The 22,494-nt window shown below is 35.1% G+C and overlaps 1 protein-coding gene across 1 annotated transcript in view; it reads left to right on the forward strand.

Moving 5' to 3' along the window:
- The window catches only part of LOC121372965 (ephrin type-B receptor 3-like), a 73,440-nt gene that overhangs the window by 45,527 nt on the left and 5,419 nt on the right, over nt 1-22,494 (forward strand). The window contains exons 4-10 of the mRNA XM_041499407.1: nt 2,847-2,934; nt 9,903-9,953; nt 11,292-11,342; nt 12,546-12,617; nt 13,357-13,407; nt 21,006-21,056; nt 21,909-21,971. Of these exons, the coding sequence (XP_041355341.1) occupies nt 2,847-2,934; nt 9,903-9,953; nt 11,292-11,342; nt 12,546-12,617; nt 13,357-13,407; nt 21,006-21,056; nt 21,909-21,971 (427 nt within the window). The remainder of the gene's footprint in view (nt 1-2,846; nt 2,935-9,902; nt 9,954-11,291; nt 11,343-12,545; nt 12,618-13,356; nt 13,408-21,005; nt 21,057-21,908; nt 21,972-22,494) is intronic.

A 22,494-nucleotide genomic window follows, 5' to 3' on the forward strand; every position in this document is an offset into this window, starting at 1 on the left:
AAATACTGAGAAAAACAAACTCCATATATCCAGCACCTGTTTAAACGCAAATGTTGTTGACATGTTATAGTATACAGTCAACAGATCTTATGATAACATTTTGTTTTAATTATATAAACCAGTCATGGAGCACTCGCTGGAACAAGAAATAGCCCAACAGACTCAACGATGGGGTTCGATCGCAGACTGACTTTCAATCAGGCATGCACTTTACCGTTAAGCTATGTCCCACACCGCATAATCGGCTAGTTTGAAAATAGTTATTTTTGTTTGTGTAATTCAGTCAAATTACTCGAATAAAAACCAATTACATCAACAAAAAAGTGGCAAGTTATTATTAGTACTTTTGAGAGGCTACGTTTCCTTTTTTGTTAACTCAAATGAAAATTCATAAGTGTAAATTTTAAATCAGATTTTATACCCAAAGAAATTTAAATAATTGTTTTTATTATCTTTTAAAAGTAATATACTTAATTGATGTACAAACAGAATTTCGTTAATAAATTAGTATTCAGTAGACCTACATATATACTCTTCAAAAGAAGAAACGCAAAACCACATTGTCGTAACATTTGGAGAATTGATTTAATTATTGAATGGTGAGTCCGATAATTACCAAATGTTGCAGGATTGTTCACAATTCACTCTAGTCCATTGTGAGTAAGTGATAGGACACACCACCAAGGTCAAGGTCATCTGGAGTCAATACCGGGTGTGGCCTCCGCGTGTGTTGACAACTGCCTGGCACCGCCTGCCCATTGAAGCAACCAGAGTACAGATGACGTCCCGGGGGATGGTGGCCCACTCGGCCTGCAAGGCTGCTGCCAGCTCGGGCAGGGTCTGGGGCTGTGGTTGTCGCTGTCGGAGGCGTCATTTCACTTTGAGTATTTGAACAGACAAGATCATGAATAAGTGTCACATTTACGAAAAAATATATATGTTTGGACCTACGACCTAACTCGGCACGTACGAAATAAACATGGACTCTTGGAATCTGAAAATAAACCTCCATGATCATCATCAGCAGCAGCAGCAGCAGCAGCCCCTAAGAATGTTACACCCCTTCACCATGATCGTATCGGTCAGGGTCTTGTGAGTCTGGTGCTGTCAAAATATTGAGCATGTTCTATGTCGTCTGTAGCCAGATGGTTCGAATATTTCGATTTATTTTCCAGCCCTGGTTTGTTTTGGGCAAACCATACCAAAGCGTGTTCGGTATCTGGATGACCTTAGTATTTCCAGTGAGTGTTTGTACTAAATCTCTTGAAGATTATATTGTCCATATGTCCTTTGCTGTCGGGATTTCCATTGTCTAGGAGCCCAAAACCAAATCGGTTTGGTTTAATTTGTGTGTAAAAAGTAGCAGTATTATTCACAAAACATGCTATAACATATCTTCTTAAATTTCCATAAGGTGTCCATATATTGATATACTGTTTTTTTCTAAAATATGTATATTTTGTTTCTCTCTGTATGTGTGTGTGTGTGTGTGTGTGTGCGTGTGTGGATCTGTTTGTGCGTGTGTGGATATGTTTGTGTTTGGCGCGAGTGTTTGTGTTTGGCGTGAGTGTTTATGTCTAGTTGGGTCCATGTAGTTTATGCAGGCGCACGCACATGTGAATATGTACTCTTTATTTTTATTTCAATATTTTAATTAATTAAAAATAAAATAATAAGAAAAACACATTTAATAGTTTTACTGCATTTTGTCGTTTTTTTAATATACGGTATATGTCAATGTTTTATTCAAATTCTACTATGTCAGCTTATTTCGTGTTACGTCCAGAATATATTTAGTGTCTTGAAATGTTGTGACCTCAAAATTACTTTTAACAATTAACATTTAGATTTGCCTCATCCCTAACCAATACTCAGTGTCCTTCAATAATTAGTAATTAATATAAAAGTCATGTGAACTCAGTATATAAGCTTGTTTAACTGAGGTTTATCAAAATTGTTTCCAATTGTTTCGTGAAATACATACAATTAGGTGTTTTAGTGGTTATTTGTTGAAATACATAAATTATCTTGTCATCCTCTGCATGGAATATTATTCTCAAATTATTTCAGGTGTTTCTGTTAAACAAAACAAAAATCTAAAAACAAATCTTCATTTTTGAATATTTTTTTTGATTTTTTTTTTTGGGGGGGGAGTAAGGAAGAAAGGAAATGTTTTATTTAACGACGCACTCAACACATTTTTTATTTACGGTTATATGGCGTCGGACATGTGGTTAAGGGCCCCACAGATATTGAGAGAGGAAACCTACTGTCGCTACTTCATGGGCTACTCTTTTCGATTATCTTTTACCTGCACCATCCCACAGACAGGATAACACATACCACGACCTTTTATATACCAGTCGTGATGCACTGGCTGGAGCGAGAAATAGCCCAATGGGCCCACCGACAGGGATTGACCCCAGACCGACAACGCATCAAGCGAATGCTTTACCACTGGGCTACGTTTAGAGGTAAGGAGTAGTGCTAACAATTTTAACAATATTTTTAAAATACAGTTATACATGAAATACGTTTCATAATAAATTCCCTTCAAATCCATGTTTCTAAACATAGTAACCTTTGTTTAAGTAATACATCAAATAAATATTTCTGTCTCTCCATTTATAAAACAAATATCTGCAGTTTATATTAGGGTAGGCTTATACTATACAAACGGTGGTAACATACTAAAGGCTACCATCGTTCCAATGCTAGCTATTTTTTTTTAACTCTAGGGGTGTATACCTTGTCAAAAAACCACTATGAGCCTTATTCCCTACATATGATACTGGTGGCCACAATATATAGCCTATATCGTGTATATTTTATATCATTATCCACAGCTGACGTCGGGATAATTATTGCCATCGTCATCGTTGTGCTGGTGTTAATCGTTGCAGCCGCAGCAGTGGCCTGGTACTGCTGGAGAAGGTAAGACGTTGTCTGGGCATACCCTATTATTGTTCGGTTTATCAGTGTTATATATTCCGACTTTTGTGGTGCAGATTTCCTCTTATTGTTTTGACATGTATATATATATATATATATATATATGTGTGTGTGTAAGTATGTGTGTGTGTCTGTGTCTGTATGTGTGTGTGTGTGTGTGTGTGAGTGTGTGTGTGTGTGTGTGTGTGTGTGTGTGTGTATCAATACTAGAATATTGAATGAGAATATGGCTGTAATAACATAATTAATTTTTTAAACTATTAAGCTGAGGTTGATATATATAAGACCGGAGAAAGAGACCAACTAGAAAAGGATGATCTGCTTGCAGCCATTGCATTGCCGATTCCTGATGAAGATGCCGATCTTGTGACCACTTTTCATTTCATTAAGGTTCAAGCACGCTGTCCTAGGCACACACCTCAGCTATCTGGCCTTACACCTACCCATTGATCCCTTAAGAACTCGCTCTGGGTTGGAGCCGGTACCGGGTTGCGAACCCTGTACCTACCAGCCTCTAGTCCGATGGCTTAACCACTGCTCCACCGAGGCCGGTTGTGACCACTGCAAATGACTCCTTTATACATGACCCGGCACGTCCTCCCGACAAATACATTCCATGAACTTAACTGTGAACGCTCAAGTAGAACTTGTCTCCGCTTGCCAAGAAGTCATTTAGATACAGTGGAAGAGAGCTAATGAATCCCAAACTATGCAAGCTCAACGCATTGTGAAATGAAGTAAGCGTATCTTTGCGCTCGTAAAAGTCAGCGACAATGTGACTATACCTATCCTCCATGTTGACAGACTGCGGTAGAACTGACCCATGGAATATCATCGGCGTAGTGACTGAATGTAGTGACAATTACATGTATATTATTGCTGTGAAAGGTGGCATTCTCAATGGTAAATATTCACGTAACCAAATTGATGTCTATGCGTGTGTGCTGCCAAATTGTATTCTGTAGATGACTTCAACACAGAAAAAACCATTTCTCTCCGCCAAGCTGTTCAACTTGACGCTAACTGTGGTGGCACGCAGGGTTTTACCCAGCAAGGGAATTATTTATTTAATGACGCACTCAACACATTTGTTTTATGGTTATATGGCGTCAGACATATGGTTAAGGACCACACAGATATTGTGAGAAGAAACCCGCTGTCGCCACTTCATGGGCTACTCTTTTCGATTAGCAGCAAGGGATCTTTTATATGCAACATCCCACAGACAGGGCAGTACATACCACGGTCGTTGATATGCCAGTCGTGGTGCACTGGCTGGAACGAGAAATAGCCAAATGGGTCCACCGACGGGGATCGATCCCAGACAGACCGCGCATCGAGCGAGCGCTTTACCACTGGGCTGCGTCTCGCCCAAGTGCAACTGTGCAGGTTCCAAGCGTTGTCAAACTAATCGTTGCAAGTGTTTCAAGGCCAAGATGCAGTGCAACTCTAGGTGTCACTCGACACTGCCGTTTACAAATAAACTCTCCTGAGTGCAATTCACTCCTTCCTGAATATGAACACTAAACAAGACACCAGACATTCCAATATGTGCAATGTTTCCGTGTTTAAATGATGTTTCAATAAAAATGTATATAGACACATATCGCTGTTGTCATTTCATGTCAAACATGATGCAAACAGCTCTTCAGTTACTATTAGTTTAATCATCAGAATTTCAGGAAATATGTATAATTTTCACCATCAGATTTCAGAAAATATGTATAATTCCTGGAATTTTCAGGAATTATATACATATCCTGTAACATATTTCCTGTAATCGGTTACAATATTTTCAGAGAATGTGATGTAATCGCAATCATAATCAATTACATTGCCAATGTAATCATAATCTCTGATTACTTTCAGGATTTTTCGTAAATTAACAAACCCCTGTAGCTGGATGTATGTATGTATGTATGTATCTATGTATGTATGTATGTATCTGTCTGTCTATCTATCTATCTATCTATCTCTCTCTATATATATATATATATACACATACCTAAATACACATGTACATGTATAGTCTTTCTTTCGGCTTAAAGCGTGTACAGTGTTATCAATGGTCTGAATTATCAGCAAAGAAACGCTTGACAATACATCGTTTGGTCATAGGTATGAAAGTCTAGCAATGGTCCTGAAAGTATAGGGGAATGTCCTTGTAACTCTCCATTCATGAAAATTAATGGACACGAGGCCCGCTAGTGCCGAGTCCCATTATTTTTCAGGAATGGAGAGTTACGAGGATATTCCCCTACTTAAAATACACCACTAAATAATTGTATGTGAATATATGTTTTAACACCAATGATTTTGGTGGGTTAATTAAGTAGTGTTTCGTCTCTCGCGTTGAGACAATACTGTGACTTCGCAGGTGTATTCTAACAAGATTTATTTCCTTTTGGTAAATCGTTACGATTGCAGACGGGCAGGCAACCAGTCAGTCGTAACAAACTTCGTTCCATGGACAGTCATCCTCACACTGTCTCAGAAACAGCCACAAATCACGTAACTAATTAAGCAAACAGCCAGTTGAAAGTAGTTTACCAAGATAAAGATGTGTTTATTTTTTCTTCAACTTGTATAATTTAATAAAATTATGAGTGCAAAAACTTAATAATAAAATTGATCTCGAACTTTAATCATAGTATTTTTCAAAGTGTCAAAAATTAAATACAATCAGCAACTTGTGCAAACAAATGCAGATACCAGTGTGTTTTTATTTATTTATTTATTTACTTGTTTTGTTCCTTTCTTTCTTTAAATATTTCTTCATTTCTAGATAAAAAAATATATTTCCTTTATTTTAATTTGTGGATGGTATTAAATGGTATAAATACTGCAAACAACAACCCAAAAAAAAACAAGAAATAAGTGATCAGACAGTTTGCAATTATTAACTGTTGCTTAGTTCCATGATTTATAAAAATAGTTTATATATTGATACAATAATTATAATTATGGTTATGGATGTACCTTTCCGTCAATGATTCAAATTTAAGAATAATAAGTCTGGTTTGGGGAACTGACCCCCCCCCCCCCCCACACCCCCACACACACACACACACCACACACCAACCCGTAAAAAAATGAGGGTAAAATGGTTAGTACATTAGAAGAAACATGAATAACAACAACAATAATAATAATAACAACAATTTGTGTTGTGTACATACGTTCATAAATTTCTGAAATGATTTAATAAATAATCCAAAATTATCCATTATGTCTTTCAATGAATGAAATTGGTATGGTTGTGGAATAAAGTGAATAATTTCATGATAAAGAAAGAACATGTTTATTGCATAAAGTATTACATAACACTTATAGCAAACATACAATGAAAAATACAAATTAAATGTAGAGTAGGTTAGTTGAAGAAAATACATGAAAGTATAAAGCTGTGACGAACAGATAAGAAACCAATTATAACAATAACTGGCGTCTCTACATAGCAAGATATACATATTTTGCTAAATTAATAACCATTTTAGGGGTATCACAAGCCTATAAAACATTTGGATATTTGGCCATCTATTGTAAATCTTATTTCAATACTGTTGTCTTAAATCTCTGTACATTGGGCAAACTAACACAAAGTGATATTCATTTTCTATAACTTTCATATTACATAATGTATAAAATCTCTGATCATAAGGTATATTATGATATCGACCCGTTTCACATAATAGACTATGAGAGGATAATCGTAGTCTGGTTAGTGAGCGTTTTAATTGTGGTGATGAAATATAAGATAAATATTTTTCACACTCAAAACTTTGTTTGAACTTGTTATAATGTTTTAATTTAGAAACAAAATGGTAACATCATTTCCCTACTTGTGCGTATTTGTTGAAACATAATCATGATTACTTCCCAATGTATTCACAATAGTAATCGATTACTTTCAATTGTCTTGTAATTGTAATCGCAATCGTAATCGTGTTACGGATATTATTATGTAATCGTATATGTGTAATAGTCATACCCACACTTTAGGAGGTGTATCGGTCAATATCCCTACAGTTTTTTTCACGACAGTAATATTGCTTGCCCAGTCCTAGGTAGAAGACCATAATTATTTGTGAATCTTTAGCAGAGATTTATGCATACCAGCCCATAGCATCAATCAGATTAAAATTAGCTCTACTGGTCTACCCTCGGCATAATCTCGAATGTTTTCAAATTCTTTTCAAATCACTGGCATGATTTTGCAAGTAAGGTTTTGATTGGTCGAATGAAAGGTTAACTGGACATGAGCTCCAGCGGGGTACTGTTAGATCCACAGGTAATCCTAATTAACCAGTGGAGCTAATTTTAATTAGATTCCCCATAGCATCTAAATGCCCACCTATGGTTTAAAAATAAAGAAAGATACAGGTACTTTTGGTCTCAAGGAAATAACAAAAAGGGTCATAATAATAAAGAGGACTTATTTTAAATATTTTTACGACCAAAACTGTTGGGATATTCACCGATACACCAAGTAAATGTGGGTATCCCATTTAAAGTCCAGTTAATTATTATATTAGTTCTATGGCAAATAAGATCAATAACTAAAAAGTAGTAACTAATGAAACGAAAATAGCATGGACCTGACGTCGTGAGCCTCACATTTTGTTATGGAGTGATGAAGCTGTCTATTTCATCTGTTCGTGTTGCACGTGCAAATGCAGTTTGATGTAGTTTTATCAGTGTGTGTTAGGGCTGTACTGGTATCGGAATACAGACAAACCTGTCCTAGCGGCCACCTGCCTTAAGCGGCCACTTTTTCCCTTCCAAACGATTTATAACGTAAATGCACCTGTAATAAGCGGTCACCCGTCTAACGCGGCCAGCGGCCACCCAAATCGGATCCCAAATCGCTAAAATACCTGTATTAAGCGGCAACAGTACATGTTTACTATCATATAAAAGGGATATTTAACTACAACGATAAGGTGCAGCATATAACCGATCTTCACACCTTCAAGAATACTAGTACCCATTCAGTCCTCACATCTCAACTCTGTATCAATTAAGAAAGTATGACTATGGAAAGAATCTAATTGCGTCTGGGCAGGCTACGCTTGACATTTGTAGATTCACTTACTATGACAATACACCGCATTAAGTAGACATTTAATAATGAAATGGAAAGAGAAAACAAACTTGTTGAGAACGGTTAATTTAATACATTCCAGTTGCAGTTTTTCCCATGTCAAAAGTTTATTTATAGTAAACTGTTTAGCACACAACCATTAATTAGCAGTACAGACGCTAAAACAAGAAACATCAACATATGTTTTAAAGACTATATGTCGCAACCTGTAATCAGCGGCCACCTGTCTTAAGCGGTCATTTGTCGCGCTGTAAATATATCAAGGGAACTACTGTGAAATAGTGCGCATGTGTAATTAGATGGCTCTTTCTGTTTGTTGAACTATTATTTTTTGTAGAGGGTTCGTTCTATTGGTTGAAATGTTACGAAAACAATTTTAACTTTGTTATATGCAAATGATAAGTGTAGCCAAGCAAAACCATTTGTGTCCTATTTTGTAATGGAAATATTTTTCCAGAATTTTCTGGTATTTTCATTTGTAAGCGCGCGAACGCCCCTTTCAAAACAATAGTTTAAAGCCTGCGAAAACGCCATTTTCAAAAATATAAAAAATTATTTAAACAGTGCCATATTTGACATATTTAAAAAATAACAACAACCAAAGAGATACATAACAATAAAAAAATTGTATTACTTATTGGAATATTATGTATTCAATAATAAAGGTATAAATCAATCTACATAAGTGGCAGAATGTTTCTACTTCCTTTTTAAGCATAGCCCTACTTTATGGCTTGTCTAGTTTGCAAAACATGATAAATATATTCCTTTGAAGGCAGGAATGGAGATTTTGTTTTGTTTTGTTACATTGTCTACATTTTCTGCGCTTTTTAACTTGGAAAATCAAGAAGATTTTTTATTTTAACTGCAGGAGGAAAACTGTTTTTGAGACAGTTACACTACTGATTCCCGCAAACACGTCTAAGAACACGTGGTGTTGTATGATACAGGTATATGACAGCTGTGTACCACAAAGGAAAAATACGTCTACATTACCCCCAATATGGATACCTAAATACTTTAGTAAAGTTTTAAGGATTTAAAAGACAATACGTTGCAATCGAACATGGCAATTGTGAACGTGACGGAACGTGTTTGTAACGGTCGCGCAGTCGTGCGCTTCTCTGAAAGAACACGTGCTCATTAAATATAAGTGAAACAAATTAGCATACCTTCCGGATTTTAATGTAAGTTATGACAATAAAAGTACATTGCATTATTCATCATGTCAAAACATTTCAAACGTAAGAAAAAAGAGACAATGAAACCGTGTAATTTTCAGAAATGAAGTCATTTTAATAAGCGTTAACACTAGAGAAGCCGCATTACGTTATGACGTCGCTTCACAAAATTACGTCATTCGTTGTGCACGTGAAATCATGACGCACGTGGGTCATACTGGTTATATTTCCCTGCATAGCTTGAACTATGTAAATAATAACACCTGTTATTACACGTGTGATTCGTATGGTTTTTATACCTTGAACCATGATTCATTAAATTAATATAATAGATTGCCATAGCAGTTGTGTCTGAACTGTAGAGGTGACATATTTTAACAAAATATGTGTGCCTATTAACAAACATTTAGGGTTAATATACTTTTGTTTTAACTGTAGCATACAAAGGGGTCATCCTGCCGATAAATGGCATTTCACAAAATGACAACTGGTTTTATTTTAATCAGTAATGTGTACATAACCATTTCTACATGTTGTCAGCTTTTAACATATTGGTTTATCAGAACACTCTTCTTCATATTGATCTTGCATAATATAATTTTTATTACTAGTATATGATATTGACGATACCGATTTGGTTTAATTATTTATTTATTTATTTATAGAAAGAAAAGAGTCAAGAACTCTGAGGAAACAGACGTTGATAACTCAAAAAGGCAAGTTATGTTACTGTGTTTCCAATATGTATAACAATTAACATGAACGATAAAACCATGCAGAGTCGAATAGGCATTGGGCAAAATAGTGGTTGATTCCATGAATCTCCATCTAGTGTCTCGTCTATAGGAAGCCAATCACTCCCGAGGAGATCCTTTACTAGACAAAACAAACTTCCTGCACCGCCACAATTAGGACTCACCATTAATCTAATTCAAAACTAGCACATGATAGCTAGAGCTTAATGGAATAAATATAGTTGTGATGACATACTCACGGATCACTGTCAAAACAGTGATGGTATCAGGTGTTCGCGAAAGGTGAGCATACCCTGACCCATTCGACGTATGTTTTATCAATCCCAGCTTGTACTGATGTTACAGAAATCCGCGGATGAATGAGGCTTCTGTTCACAACATCACTTTGTATACTCAAACGCAAAAGTTATTGTGACATGTATTGTTTGGATTAATACATTTGTGAATGGATTTATGGATGTAAACCAGAGAAAATGTGCATGAAACAGCTCAAAGAAATGCAACCAATTAGTTGTTGCAGCGATTGCATGTTTTGTGCAAGACATATGAAATATTCGAGAGAATTGCTGTCCAGTGTTCACCATAAAAGGTCAGACAGTCAGTCGCAAGTCATTGCCACTCTGTGCAGCCTTCAGAAGTCAGAAAAACACAATTAGTGAACTGTTTGATGCAATTTCGTCATACCACGCCTCAGTGAAAATGACAGATGGCGGATCATAGGGATGCTTGAATCTGGGACCTCGCAGAGTGACGTCGTTCGTCAATTCAACGTCCACAGAAACACCATATGGCACTTATGGCAACGATATCAACAAAACAACCAGGTCAGGGACCGTCCCTGTAGCGTTCGACCACCCGTGACAACCACTCGCCAAGACACATGGATCCGAACCACGCATCTGCGTAACAGGTTCCAGCCGGCAACCCTCACAGACCGTGCCATCCCTTTCTCCAGCGTTTAGTGGCCTCAATGAGACGACGATGCCAGGCCTGTATCAATGCTCAAGGTGGACACACTTGCTACTGACTGTGTGGAATTCGCTCTGGACCACCTCTTGCGATGTGGCTCATTTGCATATGGCAGGTGCACCCTTTTCATGGACTATTGCTCGTTTCCATACCTTATGTGTATAAAACCATTTCCACATGTCAGCTTTTAACATTTTTGGTTTATCAGAACACTCTTCTTTTTCTTCTTTTTCTTCATATTGATCTCGCAAAATATCCCTTTTATTCCTAATATATGATATTGACGATACCGATTTCATTTAATTATAATTATTTATTTATTTTTTTTAGAAAGGAAATGGGCAGCATTCCAGAGGGAACACACTTAGATAACTCAACAAGGCAAGTTACGTTAAAGTGTTTCAAATGAAGCCCATTGTATTTTGCAAAATAATATAAGATTCATGCACCATTATCGTAACAAAAAACAATTATTATGATATTAATGTACCGGAGCCTAAATGTACATCAGATCTATTTATAAGTGTCTTTGTTGCTTTACAAACTATTTGAAACAACTTTCTAACAAGATCTAAAAGGATAAAAATATCTATAAAACAAAATATTAAGGACAAAACCATTGTCCGTAATCAACACTCAGAATGCAGAGTCGAATAGGCATTGGGCAAAATAGTCGTTGATTCCATTAATCTCCATCTAGTGCCCCTGCGCGTGCTATAACCTCACCGTGGTGCAGGGGTGTAACATTCTGTTTGAGAATGGCCAATACAGCACAAATCCCCTTGTTTTCTTCGAGATACAATTGAAATTTTGAGTAACAGTCGGTATTTATCTGTGATATTTGTATTTTTGCACAGTTCTTTACATTGTTTTCATTTAAATCTTGAATTTTTGTATTGATGTTGATTATCACTTTATTTGTTTGCATTCCCATAGTTTGACACCCAATAGCCGATGTTTTTTCGTGCTGGCGTGTCGTTAAACATTCATTCATTCATTCATTCCATCTACTGTATCGTCTGACTACCACTCAGAATTACCAAATGTTTGACATCCGATAGCCGATGATTAATTAATCGATGTGCTCCAGAGGTGTCGTTAAACAAAACAAACAAAGGGTTCGTCCTGACCTTGTGACTCATAAATGGCATTTCACAAAATGACAACTGGTTTTATTTTAATCAAAACCCGTTGCAGTTTTAGAAAATAGAATTTAAAGGTCCTTGACAGGTGGATGGAAAAACTTTGCATTTTTGTTATTCTAAGTGACACCCAATAGCCGATATGTATTTTTCTGCTGGGGTGTCGTTAAACAAACATTCATTCATTCATTCATTTTGTGTATTCTGTAATCTATACTGTTTCACCAAAAATAGGGGAGCCCGGGCCCCTTGGGTCCCCGCCTAAATCGGCGCTTGTCAGTAATGTGTAAATAACTATTTCCACATGGTTGTCAGCTTTTAACATTTGGTTTATCAGAACACTTTCTCTTCTTTTTCATATTGATCTCGCATAATATAATTTTTATTCCTAGTATATGATATTGACGATAACGATTTGGTTTAATTATTTATTTATTCATAGAAAGCAACAAGGCAGGAGGCTGTCAAGGGAAAGTCACTCAAGTCACTCAAGTCACTCAAGTCACCGAAGCAGGCAAGTTATGTTAAAGTGTTTCAAATGAAGTGTATTGTATTTTACCAAATACTATAACATTGATACACCATTATTATAACATCATATTATTAGCAACATAACTAAAGGCGCCTAAATGTACATCAGTTCTATTTATAATTGTCTTTGTTCCTTATTTCAAACAAATTTATAACGAGATCGTTGAAAACGAGATTGAAAGGACAAAATTATCCATAAAAATCATTGGGCAAAATAGTGGTTGATTCCATGAATCTCCATCTTAGATCTAGTGTCTCATCTATAGGAGGCCAACCACTCCCAAGGAGATGCTTTACTAGACAATACAAACTTCCTGCACCACCACAATTAGGACTCGCCGTTAAACTGAATCAAATCTGGCACATGATAGCTAGAGCTCAAATTGTGAGGGCATGTACCCAGTGGTCATTGTCAAAACAGTGATGGTATTAGGTGTTCGCGAAAGATGAGCATACCCTGCCCCACTCGATGTATGTTTTGTCAATTCCAGGCGGTGCTGACGTTACAGAAATCCGCTGATGAATGAAACCCAACTGAGAACTGGTTTTATTTTAATCAGTAATGTATAAATAACCATTTCCACATGGTTGTCAGCTTTTAACATTTAGGTTTATCAGGACACTCTTCTTTTTCATATTAATCTCGCATAATATAATTTTTATTCCTAATATATATTGACGATACCGATTTGGTTTAATTATAATTATTTATTTATTTTTAGAAAGGAAATGGACAGCATCCCAGAAGATACAAGCTTAGATAACTCAACAAGGTAAGTTACGTTAAAGTATTTCAAATGAAGTGTATTGTATTTTGCAAAATAATATAAGATTCATGCACCATTGTCATAACAAAACAAATTATTAGGATATTAATGTACAGGAGCCTAAATGTACATCAGTTCTATTTATATGTCTCTTTGTTGCTTTACAAACTATTTGAAACAATTTTTTAACAAGATCGTTGAAAACGAGCCTGAAAGGATAAAAATATCTATAAAACTAAAAATGAAAGACAAAACAATGGTCCGTGATCAACACTCAGAATGCAGAGTCGAATAGGCATTGGGCAAAATAGTGGTTGATTCTATGAATCTCCATCTAGCATTTCGTCTGACTACGAGTCAGAATTACCAAATGTTTGACATCCAATAGCCGATGATTAATTAACAGATGTGCTCCAGAGGTGTCGTTAAACAAAACAAACAAACAAAGGGTTCGTCCTGACCTTGTGACTCATACCTCATAAAATACCTTATGATATTGTATCCAATATTGATGTAGCTTATGACAGTGGTAATGTGAGTAACGTTGCTATAAGAAATAACTTAACTTGTGATTTACCTTATAGAATGAACCATGTTACTGCTGATAGTATTAAGTACAGTTGAGTCACCTGTCAAAAACGTTTACAATGCTAACCCACCCTGTAATAGTAACAACAGCAACAACCCACCCAGTGATAGTAATTCAAATGAATATGTTGAACCACCCTGTATTTCAAGTGTCTATTTACCCGCAGCTAATATACTACTCAAAAGAATTTAAGGGTCAGACGATATTTTCGACATTATTTTCTGAATGTCAATTATATTAGCTAGACCATAATGTAACGCATGGTATTGTTCCATTTTGACGAAAGTGGGTCTAAGCAACCCATAAATGAATTAAAATCCACTGTCATTGACACTGTCGACTAGTTCTAATGGCGAAAACATGCTTACATTTGAACGTAAATTAGGGCGAAAGCGAAAGGTCTGCTAAGTGCCCATAACTTGCTTTATCACAAAGCGCTTCATTTGCACGCTTTGCATGTTCCCAATTCTGAATTTCCGTATAATTCCGTATGTACGGTGCACACTCCAAATTCGACGATGGTACGACGTCAACTGACTATCGAAGATCGAGGAAGGGCTATTGCTTGGCTTCAGGATGGCAATACGCAAAGAAATGTTGCTCTGAGACTTGGTGTCAGTCAGAGTGTCGTTGGCCGACTGTGGCAACGGTACCAAGCAACGAATTCTGTTCGAAATCGTCCACGTTCGGGAAGACCCCGAAGCACTACAAATAGAGAGGACCGTTACATCACCAATATGGCTCTACGTCAACGCACAACCACTGCACGCTGATTACGTGACAATCTGCGGACTGCGACTGGAACTCGAGTGTCTGACCAAACCATACGTAATAGTCTGAGAGCCAATAATCTACGCTGCCGTCGCCAGGCTGTTCGACCACCACTCCTACCACGTCACAGAACGGCCAGACGTCACTGGTGCACACTTCATCTGCGGTGGCAACGTGTTCATTGGGGTCGAGTGATGTTCACTGATGAGTCCAGGTTTAGTCTCCAGTTCAACGACGGTCGGGTTCGTGTCTACAGACGTCCTGGGGAGCGCTTCGCTGACGTTAACGTTAGACAACGTCACCGGTTCGGTGGTGGCAGCGTCATGGTGTGGGGCGGCATCTCTATCCACCACAGGACCCCCCTCTTTGTGGTGGATGGCAATCTGAATGGAATCCACTATCTGAATGAGATTATCCGGCCGTTGGTTCTCCCAGGCCTTCAGCAGATTGGCGGCGGGGCAGTTCTGCAGAATGACAATGCCAGACCCCACCGCGCCAGGGTGGTAACGGACTTTCTCAGACAACAAGGTATCGCCAGGATGGATTGGCCAGCATATTCGCCTGACTTGGCCCCAATAGAGTCCGCCTGGGACGAATTAGGCAGGAGAGTTCGGGATAACCATGCCCCTCCGGCCAACCTTCATGATCTGGGTCAACTTCTTATGGCAGAGTGGCAGGCCATTCCCCAAGAGTTCTTCAGACGTCTGATCAACAGCATGAGGCAACGATGTGTCGAGTGTATTCGCGCCAGGGGTGGATTCACACACTATTAAACGAATGTTCTAATGTGTAAAATCCATGTTTGACAACCTTCAACTTTGACAGCATGTCATGTGACTTTCTTGTATACAGTGACGTTTATTTGTGGATTTTTGTAAATATGGAACAATAAATTAAATTTTTGGTGTAGTTTACATCTTCAATCTAATACACTCTGAAACTTATTTGGTTATAAATTTTTGACCCTTAAATTCTTTTGAGTAGTATATACTTTGTCTTAAAATATTAGCTCACCTTCTGGTGGTACTACAAATGTATACTCACTTAAGAGAAGGAAAGGGTAAAGGAAGATAAGGAAAAGAATTCAAGCAGAGATTCGTTAGATACCCAGGTCAACTTTAAAACTGATTGTTATTGGGTCTTTAATATAATAATAATGACATTTGTTTTCTAACAGAGAAAAGACAGATAAAGTATGAAAGTAAAAGTATGATGTTTAAAAAGATATATAACAAAGATATGTTTGTGTTTTTTTCGAAACAAGCTATGTCATTTTATAGATATAAACATAGGCATACAAATATACAAGATGTAATTTTATGTATCATCATTAAAAAGGTGAAGCCACTTTCCCCAACGTTCATTAAATTTGTTATACTCGCAATTTTTTAAGTAAATATATCTGTCAATATGAAATTTATGTTGCAGTGTATTTTTAAGAATATTAATATTAATATTATTGCCGAATATTTTCGTACAATAGATATGATATTTTACATTAATTATTAACCAGTTAACTACATATACTTGGTTTATTTCACCATTTATCATGCTAAACATAACTATATGTTTATTTAGCAAAATTTTCATTTTCAGTTGTTCAAATATCCATTCTTGAAATGCTTCCCATATAATTTTAACTTTATGACAATCATAAAACAAGTGCTGTAATGTTTCAGGAGCATTTTTGCAAAAGTTACATTTTATCGAATCTACATAGTGGATCATATGTAAGAAAGAATTTGTCGCTAAAATTCTGTGAAACAATCGATATTGAAACTATAACAAGGTTGTATCTTTCATATATTTGAAAGGTAACGAACAAAACTGTTCCCACATATGATAATCAAACATTAAACCTTTGGATGCATATTATGTTTGTGACTTTGGTATAATGTGATTTTTGTTCAAAATAGTGTGTATCTCTTTACTTTTAGTGTTTTTGTGTAGCATAATTTTCATTTTAAAAGGTAATACAGGTCTTTTGCCAGAAATGAATGTCATGTTGTTAATCTTGTTTAATGAGCGTAACAAAGCTTTTACAGCATTTACTAATGATAAATCATTCAAAAAATTAGTTTTTAGATTATATCTCTATTTAAAAGACTGAAAATCTAAAATCTTTCCACTTTCATCTAATAAGTCATTTATAAAAACAATCCCTTTCTTTAAATAACTGGTAAACAAAAATGGTTTATGATGTTTCAATATGTTGGTATTATACCAGATATTTAATCCTTGTACATCTTCATTATTTTCAATATTTACTTTTTGCTGTATTAAATAAAACCCAACTAATTAGTACATCTTTCCAAAATGTATTTAGAATTCTTTCACATTTTAGTGTAATGAAATAATCTCCATGGATAAGATCTTTTGAAGTTAGACCTGTTGTAGAATTAAATAAATTACCCCACTTTTATACTTACCTCCTGCTAGTACCATAGATGTTAACATACCTTGCGATAATATTTCAAATGTACATCCACCTTCAGTTAATGATCTGTCAACACATGTTGACCCACCCTGTGATAGTATCTCAAATGTATACTTAGTTGCAATTAATAATTTGCTTACAAATTATATTAACTCACCTTGTTGTAGTACTACAAATGTATATTAATCTTCTGTTAGAATCACACGCTGGTATGCCTTGTGATAGTACATCAAATATTGATCCATATTATATTAATACAACAGATATATATATATATATATATATATATATATATATATATATATATATATATATATATATATATATATATATATATCTATATATATAGTTCATATTAGCACCACCGATGTTAGCTCACCCTGCTATTCAAATTTATATCTACATGTAAATCCATTTAATAATATGCCTATAAATGTCAACCCACCTTGTATCGGTACCACAAATGTATATTTACCTTCTGATATTACCCCGAATGTTGATATATATCTTATGATAGTACACCAAATATTGATCCATGCTATGTTAATACCACATATGTACATACAGTTCCTATTAGCACCACAAATGTTAACCCGCCCTGTATGAGCACTGTCAAAACTGATCAACCTTATGTAGCTGGGGAAATATACCATAACAATCCCAATTCACTGAACTCCTGTGACAGTTGTGAACATACTCAATTATTTTTTTATTAGTATTAATGTGTGGGGGCTGAGAAATAAACAAAAAATCCCTGAATTTGTAGAATTTATATCTAAGTATGATATTCTTTGTTTTACTGAAACAAAAACTGATCAAACAGACTGCATGTCAACATTATTACCTGGCTATACCATCCTTCTGAATAACAGGAAAAAAAGATTAAATTCATCAGGTGGAATAGCCACTGGTATAAAAAATTAATTGCTTTCTATTATAGATTTCAATATCACAAATAATTCCGAATAGGTCTCTTGGTTTAGCATTCCCACAGAAATTACAGGTCTTCACGGAAAACTAACTATCGGTGTTGTATACATTTCCCCTATTGGATCCCCATACTGTAAAGAAGATATTTTTGACATTATTGAAAGTGAACTTATTGAACACATAGAACAACATGGCCCACTTTTACTACTAGGTGATTTTAATGCTAGAACAAATTGTTTCCCAGATTACACTGTAATTAATACAGACATTGACATACTGAACAACATGGAAAATGATATGTTAGATTTTTTTAATGACATATACAAATTAGAATCATATAATATACCCATAGAAAGAACAAATCAAGATATAGGCAAAATAAACAGTCGTGGCATTAAACTATTAAACATATGCAAATCACACAATTTATATATAATAAATGGCAGATTAGGACATGATAAACACAGGAAAATTGACTTGCAAAGATAGCAGTGCTGTTGATTATGCCATTGGCAACCATCATTTATTTAAAATAGCTAAATATTTTGATGTATGTGAGTTTGACCCACTTTTTTCAGATGTACATTGTGGTTTAATACTTAGCTTAAATGTTGATAAACATGATACTTCTAATTGTATGACATATTAAGCTAACAAAAAGCCTAATAAATGGAAACCCGAAGAATCAACTGAATTTAAAAATACAATTAACCAGGACTCACTCGAAATCATATCCACAATGCTTGATAATCAGTCCGTTGATATTCAAACACGTGTCGATACTGCAACAGAGGCTATGAAAAATATATTTTTAGATGCGGCTGAATCGACTCTAGGTCAGGCACGATTTTGCACTAACAAGCGACGTGTAAAACTCAAAGGTAACCAATCACTGTTCGGTAAGACACACAGTTTTTGAGTTCTCTGTGGAAAATATCATGAAGCCAAAAAACGTATAACTCAAGAAAAACTTTAGAAAATAAACAGATATTAATTAATGCAAGTAAAACGTATAAAACGTCCTTGCTGAAAGAACATTCTGTCGAAAGATTTAATATTGAAAAACAAATGTGATAACTGAGAACAAACGACCCAAAAGCTTTTTACAAACTACTTAAACCACCGTTAGATGATTTCTATATTTTTTTCCAAACTCTAAACAAAGGCGAATCGGACGATAACGAAAGAAAAATAAACTTGAATAACATAGACTCAGATAATGAAAATGTGTTAAACAATAGGATAAGAGTAATTAATTTTGTCAAAATTTTCATTTAAAAAAATAAAATCTACCAAATTATTTGGGTATGGCGCCATACCCATTTTACCCTCTGGCAGAAACCCTGCTAATGAATGATTGACTGGAGTAATTAAACCCATTTTTAAAAATAAAGGAAATGGTTCATTACCAGAAAATTATAGACCAATAACGTTCTTCTACTGCATCTCTAAACTATTCACCACAATTTTAAATAATCGATTAAATGCTTTTATTGAAGAAAATAATATATTGAATGAATCTCAGACTGTTTTCCGAAAAGGCTACTCTACTACCGACCATCTATTTAATATACATTCTCTGATCGAAATTTTAAAGAAAAGAAAAAAGAAATTAGTTTGTGCTTTTGTAGATTTCCAAAAAGCTTTTGATCTGATTTCTAGAAGTTGGCTCTGGCAGAAATTGTTAGAAAATCATATAAATGGAAAATTCTTTAAAATAATTTTTCAAATGTATCAAGGAATGAAGTCATGTATTTGTACAAAAACCCGAAATCTCAGACCTATTTCCATGCAACATCGGTGTCCGACAAGGAGAATATTTGTCGCCTGTCCTGTTTTCCCTTTATCTAAATGATCTAGATAATTACTTAAAAAGCCAAAATTGTACTGGGGTATTCCTGAATACAGATGAAACGTTCTATGAAACAAAACGACCAGTATTTACAACAACGGAATAGTAACATAGCTTTATCATCAAGAGGTAAAACGTACACTATATTTAAAGAAAACCTTAGATTAGAAAAATATCTTATTATATTACCACAAACATTTTGCGCTACATTACTCAAATTTAGAACATCTAACCACTACTTATCAATCGAAATAGGACGCTGGAACAACACCCCAGTAGAAGATCGAACGTGCACATTATGTAACAATAATGACATTGGAGACGAATTTCACTATTTACTTATTTCACTAACTCCCGTAAATATTATTATAATACACCAAGTACGTTGAAATTTAAACAACTAATGACAAATAGCAAAATAAAGTGTTCTCAAAACATTATGTAAATTAATAAAATAAATTATTGATAAATGCAGAAAACCCTAAAAGAACACTGGCCTATAATTATTTACAATGTCTATCACCACCAAAGTATACATATATATATATATATATATATATATATATATATATATATATATATATATATATATATATATATATATATATATGTGTGTGTGTGTGTGTGTGTGCACGTCTGATTAGCACATTTTGGTAGTAATTACAATAATGTGACATTACATTACTTTATTCTACTTGTATTTTATTATTGCCATTATTATTCTATTGTATTTGTATTATACTATTGTCCCTATTACTGTATTGCATTTGTATTAATACCATTGTACTAGTGTCTCCTGTAAAGCCTATCTTGTCACTACAGTTTATATACCATGTTCCTCATATGCCGCATGCCATTAATGTGTAAATAACTATTTCCACATGGTTGTCAGCTTTTAACATTTGGTTTATCAGAACATGTACTCTTCTTTTTCATATTGATCTCGCATAATATAATTTTTATTCCTAATATATGATATTGATGATACCGATTTGCTTTAATTATAATTATTTATTTATTTTTAGAAAGGAAATGGGCAGCATCCCAGAGGAAACAAGCTTAGATAACTCAAGCAGGCAAGTTATGTTAAAGTGTTTCAAATAAAGTGTATTGTATTTTGTAAAATAATATAAGATTCATGCACCATTATCATAATAAAACAAATGATTATGATATTAATGTGCCGGAGCCTAAATGCACATCAGTTCTATTTATAAGTATGTGTTGCTTTACAAACTATTTGAAACAAATTTTTAACAAGATCGTTGAAAACGAGTCTAAAAGGACAAAAATATCTATAAAACTAAAAATGAATGACAAAATCATTATCCGTAATCAACACTCAGTCGAATAGGCATTGGGCAAAATAGTGGTTGATTCCATGAATATCTATCTAGTCTCTCGTCTGACTACGAATCAGAATTACCAAATTTTTGACATCCGATAGCCGATGATTAATTAATCGATGTGTTCCAGAGGTGTCGTTAAACAAAACAAACAAAGGGTTCGTCCTGACCTTGTGACTCATAAATGGCATTTCAGAAAATGACAACTGGTTTTATTTTAATCAGTCAGGCGTGGATCCAGGATTGTTTAATAGAGAGGGGGCCCAAAACCTGTTGCAGTTTTTGAAAATAAAATTTAAAGGTCCTTGACAGGTGGACGGAATAACTTTGCATTTTGTGTATTCTGTAATCTATACTGTTTCACCCAAAATAGGGGAGCCCGGGCCCCTTGGGTCCCCGCCTGAATCGGTGCCTGTCATTGATATGTAAATAACTATTTCCACATGGTTGACAGCTTTAAACATTTTGGTTTATCAGAACACTTACTCTTCTTTTTCATGTTGATCTCACATAATATAATTTTTATTCCTAGTATATGATATTGACTATAACGCTTTGGTTTAATCATTTATTTATTTTTAGAACGAAAAAGGGCAGGAGGCTGTCAAGGGAAAGTCACTCAAGTCACTCAAGTCATGCAAGCAGGCAAGTTATGTTAAGCGATTTAAATGAAGTATATTGTATTTTGCTAAATAATATAACATTCATACACCATTATCATAACAACATATTATAAGCAACATAACTAAAGGCGCCTAAATGTACATCAGTTCTATTTATAATTGTCTTTGTTCCTTTACAAACTATTTCAAATAAATTTCTAACGAGATCGTTGAAAACGAGCCTGAAAGGACAAAAATATTTATAAAACTAAAAATGAACGACAAATCAATGGGCCGTGATCAACACTCAGAATGCAGAATCGAATAGGCATTGGGCAAAATAGTGGTGGATTCCGTGAATCTCCATCTAGTGTCTCGTCTACAGGAGGCCAACCACTCCCGAGGAGATGCTTTACTAGACAATACAAACTTCCTGCACCGCCACAATTAGGACTCGCCGTTAAAATAAATTAAAACTAGCACATGATAGCTAGAGCTCATTGGAATAAATATAGTTGTGATGACATATACTCATGGATAACTATCAAAAGTGGTGGTGTCAGGTG

The sequence above is a fragment of the Gigantopelta aegis genome, chromosome 1 (genome assembly GCF_016097555.1).
Source record: "Gigantopelta aegis isolate Gae_Host chromosome 1, Gae_host_genome, whole genome shotgun sequence".
NCBI classification, from domain to species: Eukaryota; Metazoa; Mollusca; class Gastropoda; order Neomphalida; family Peltospiridae; genus Gigantopelta; species Gigantopelta aegis.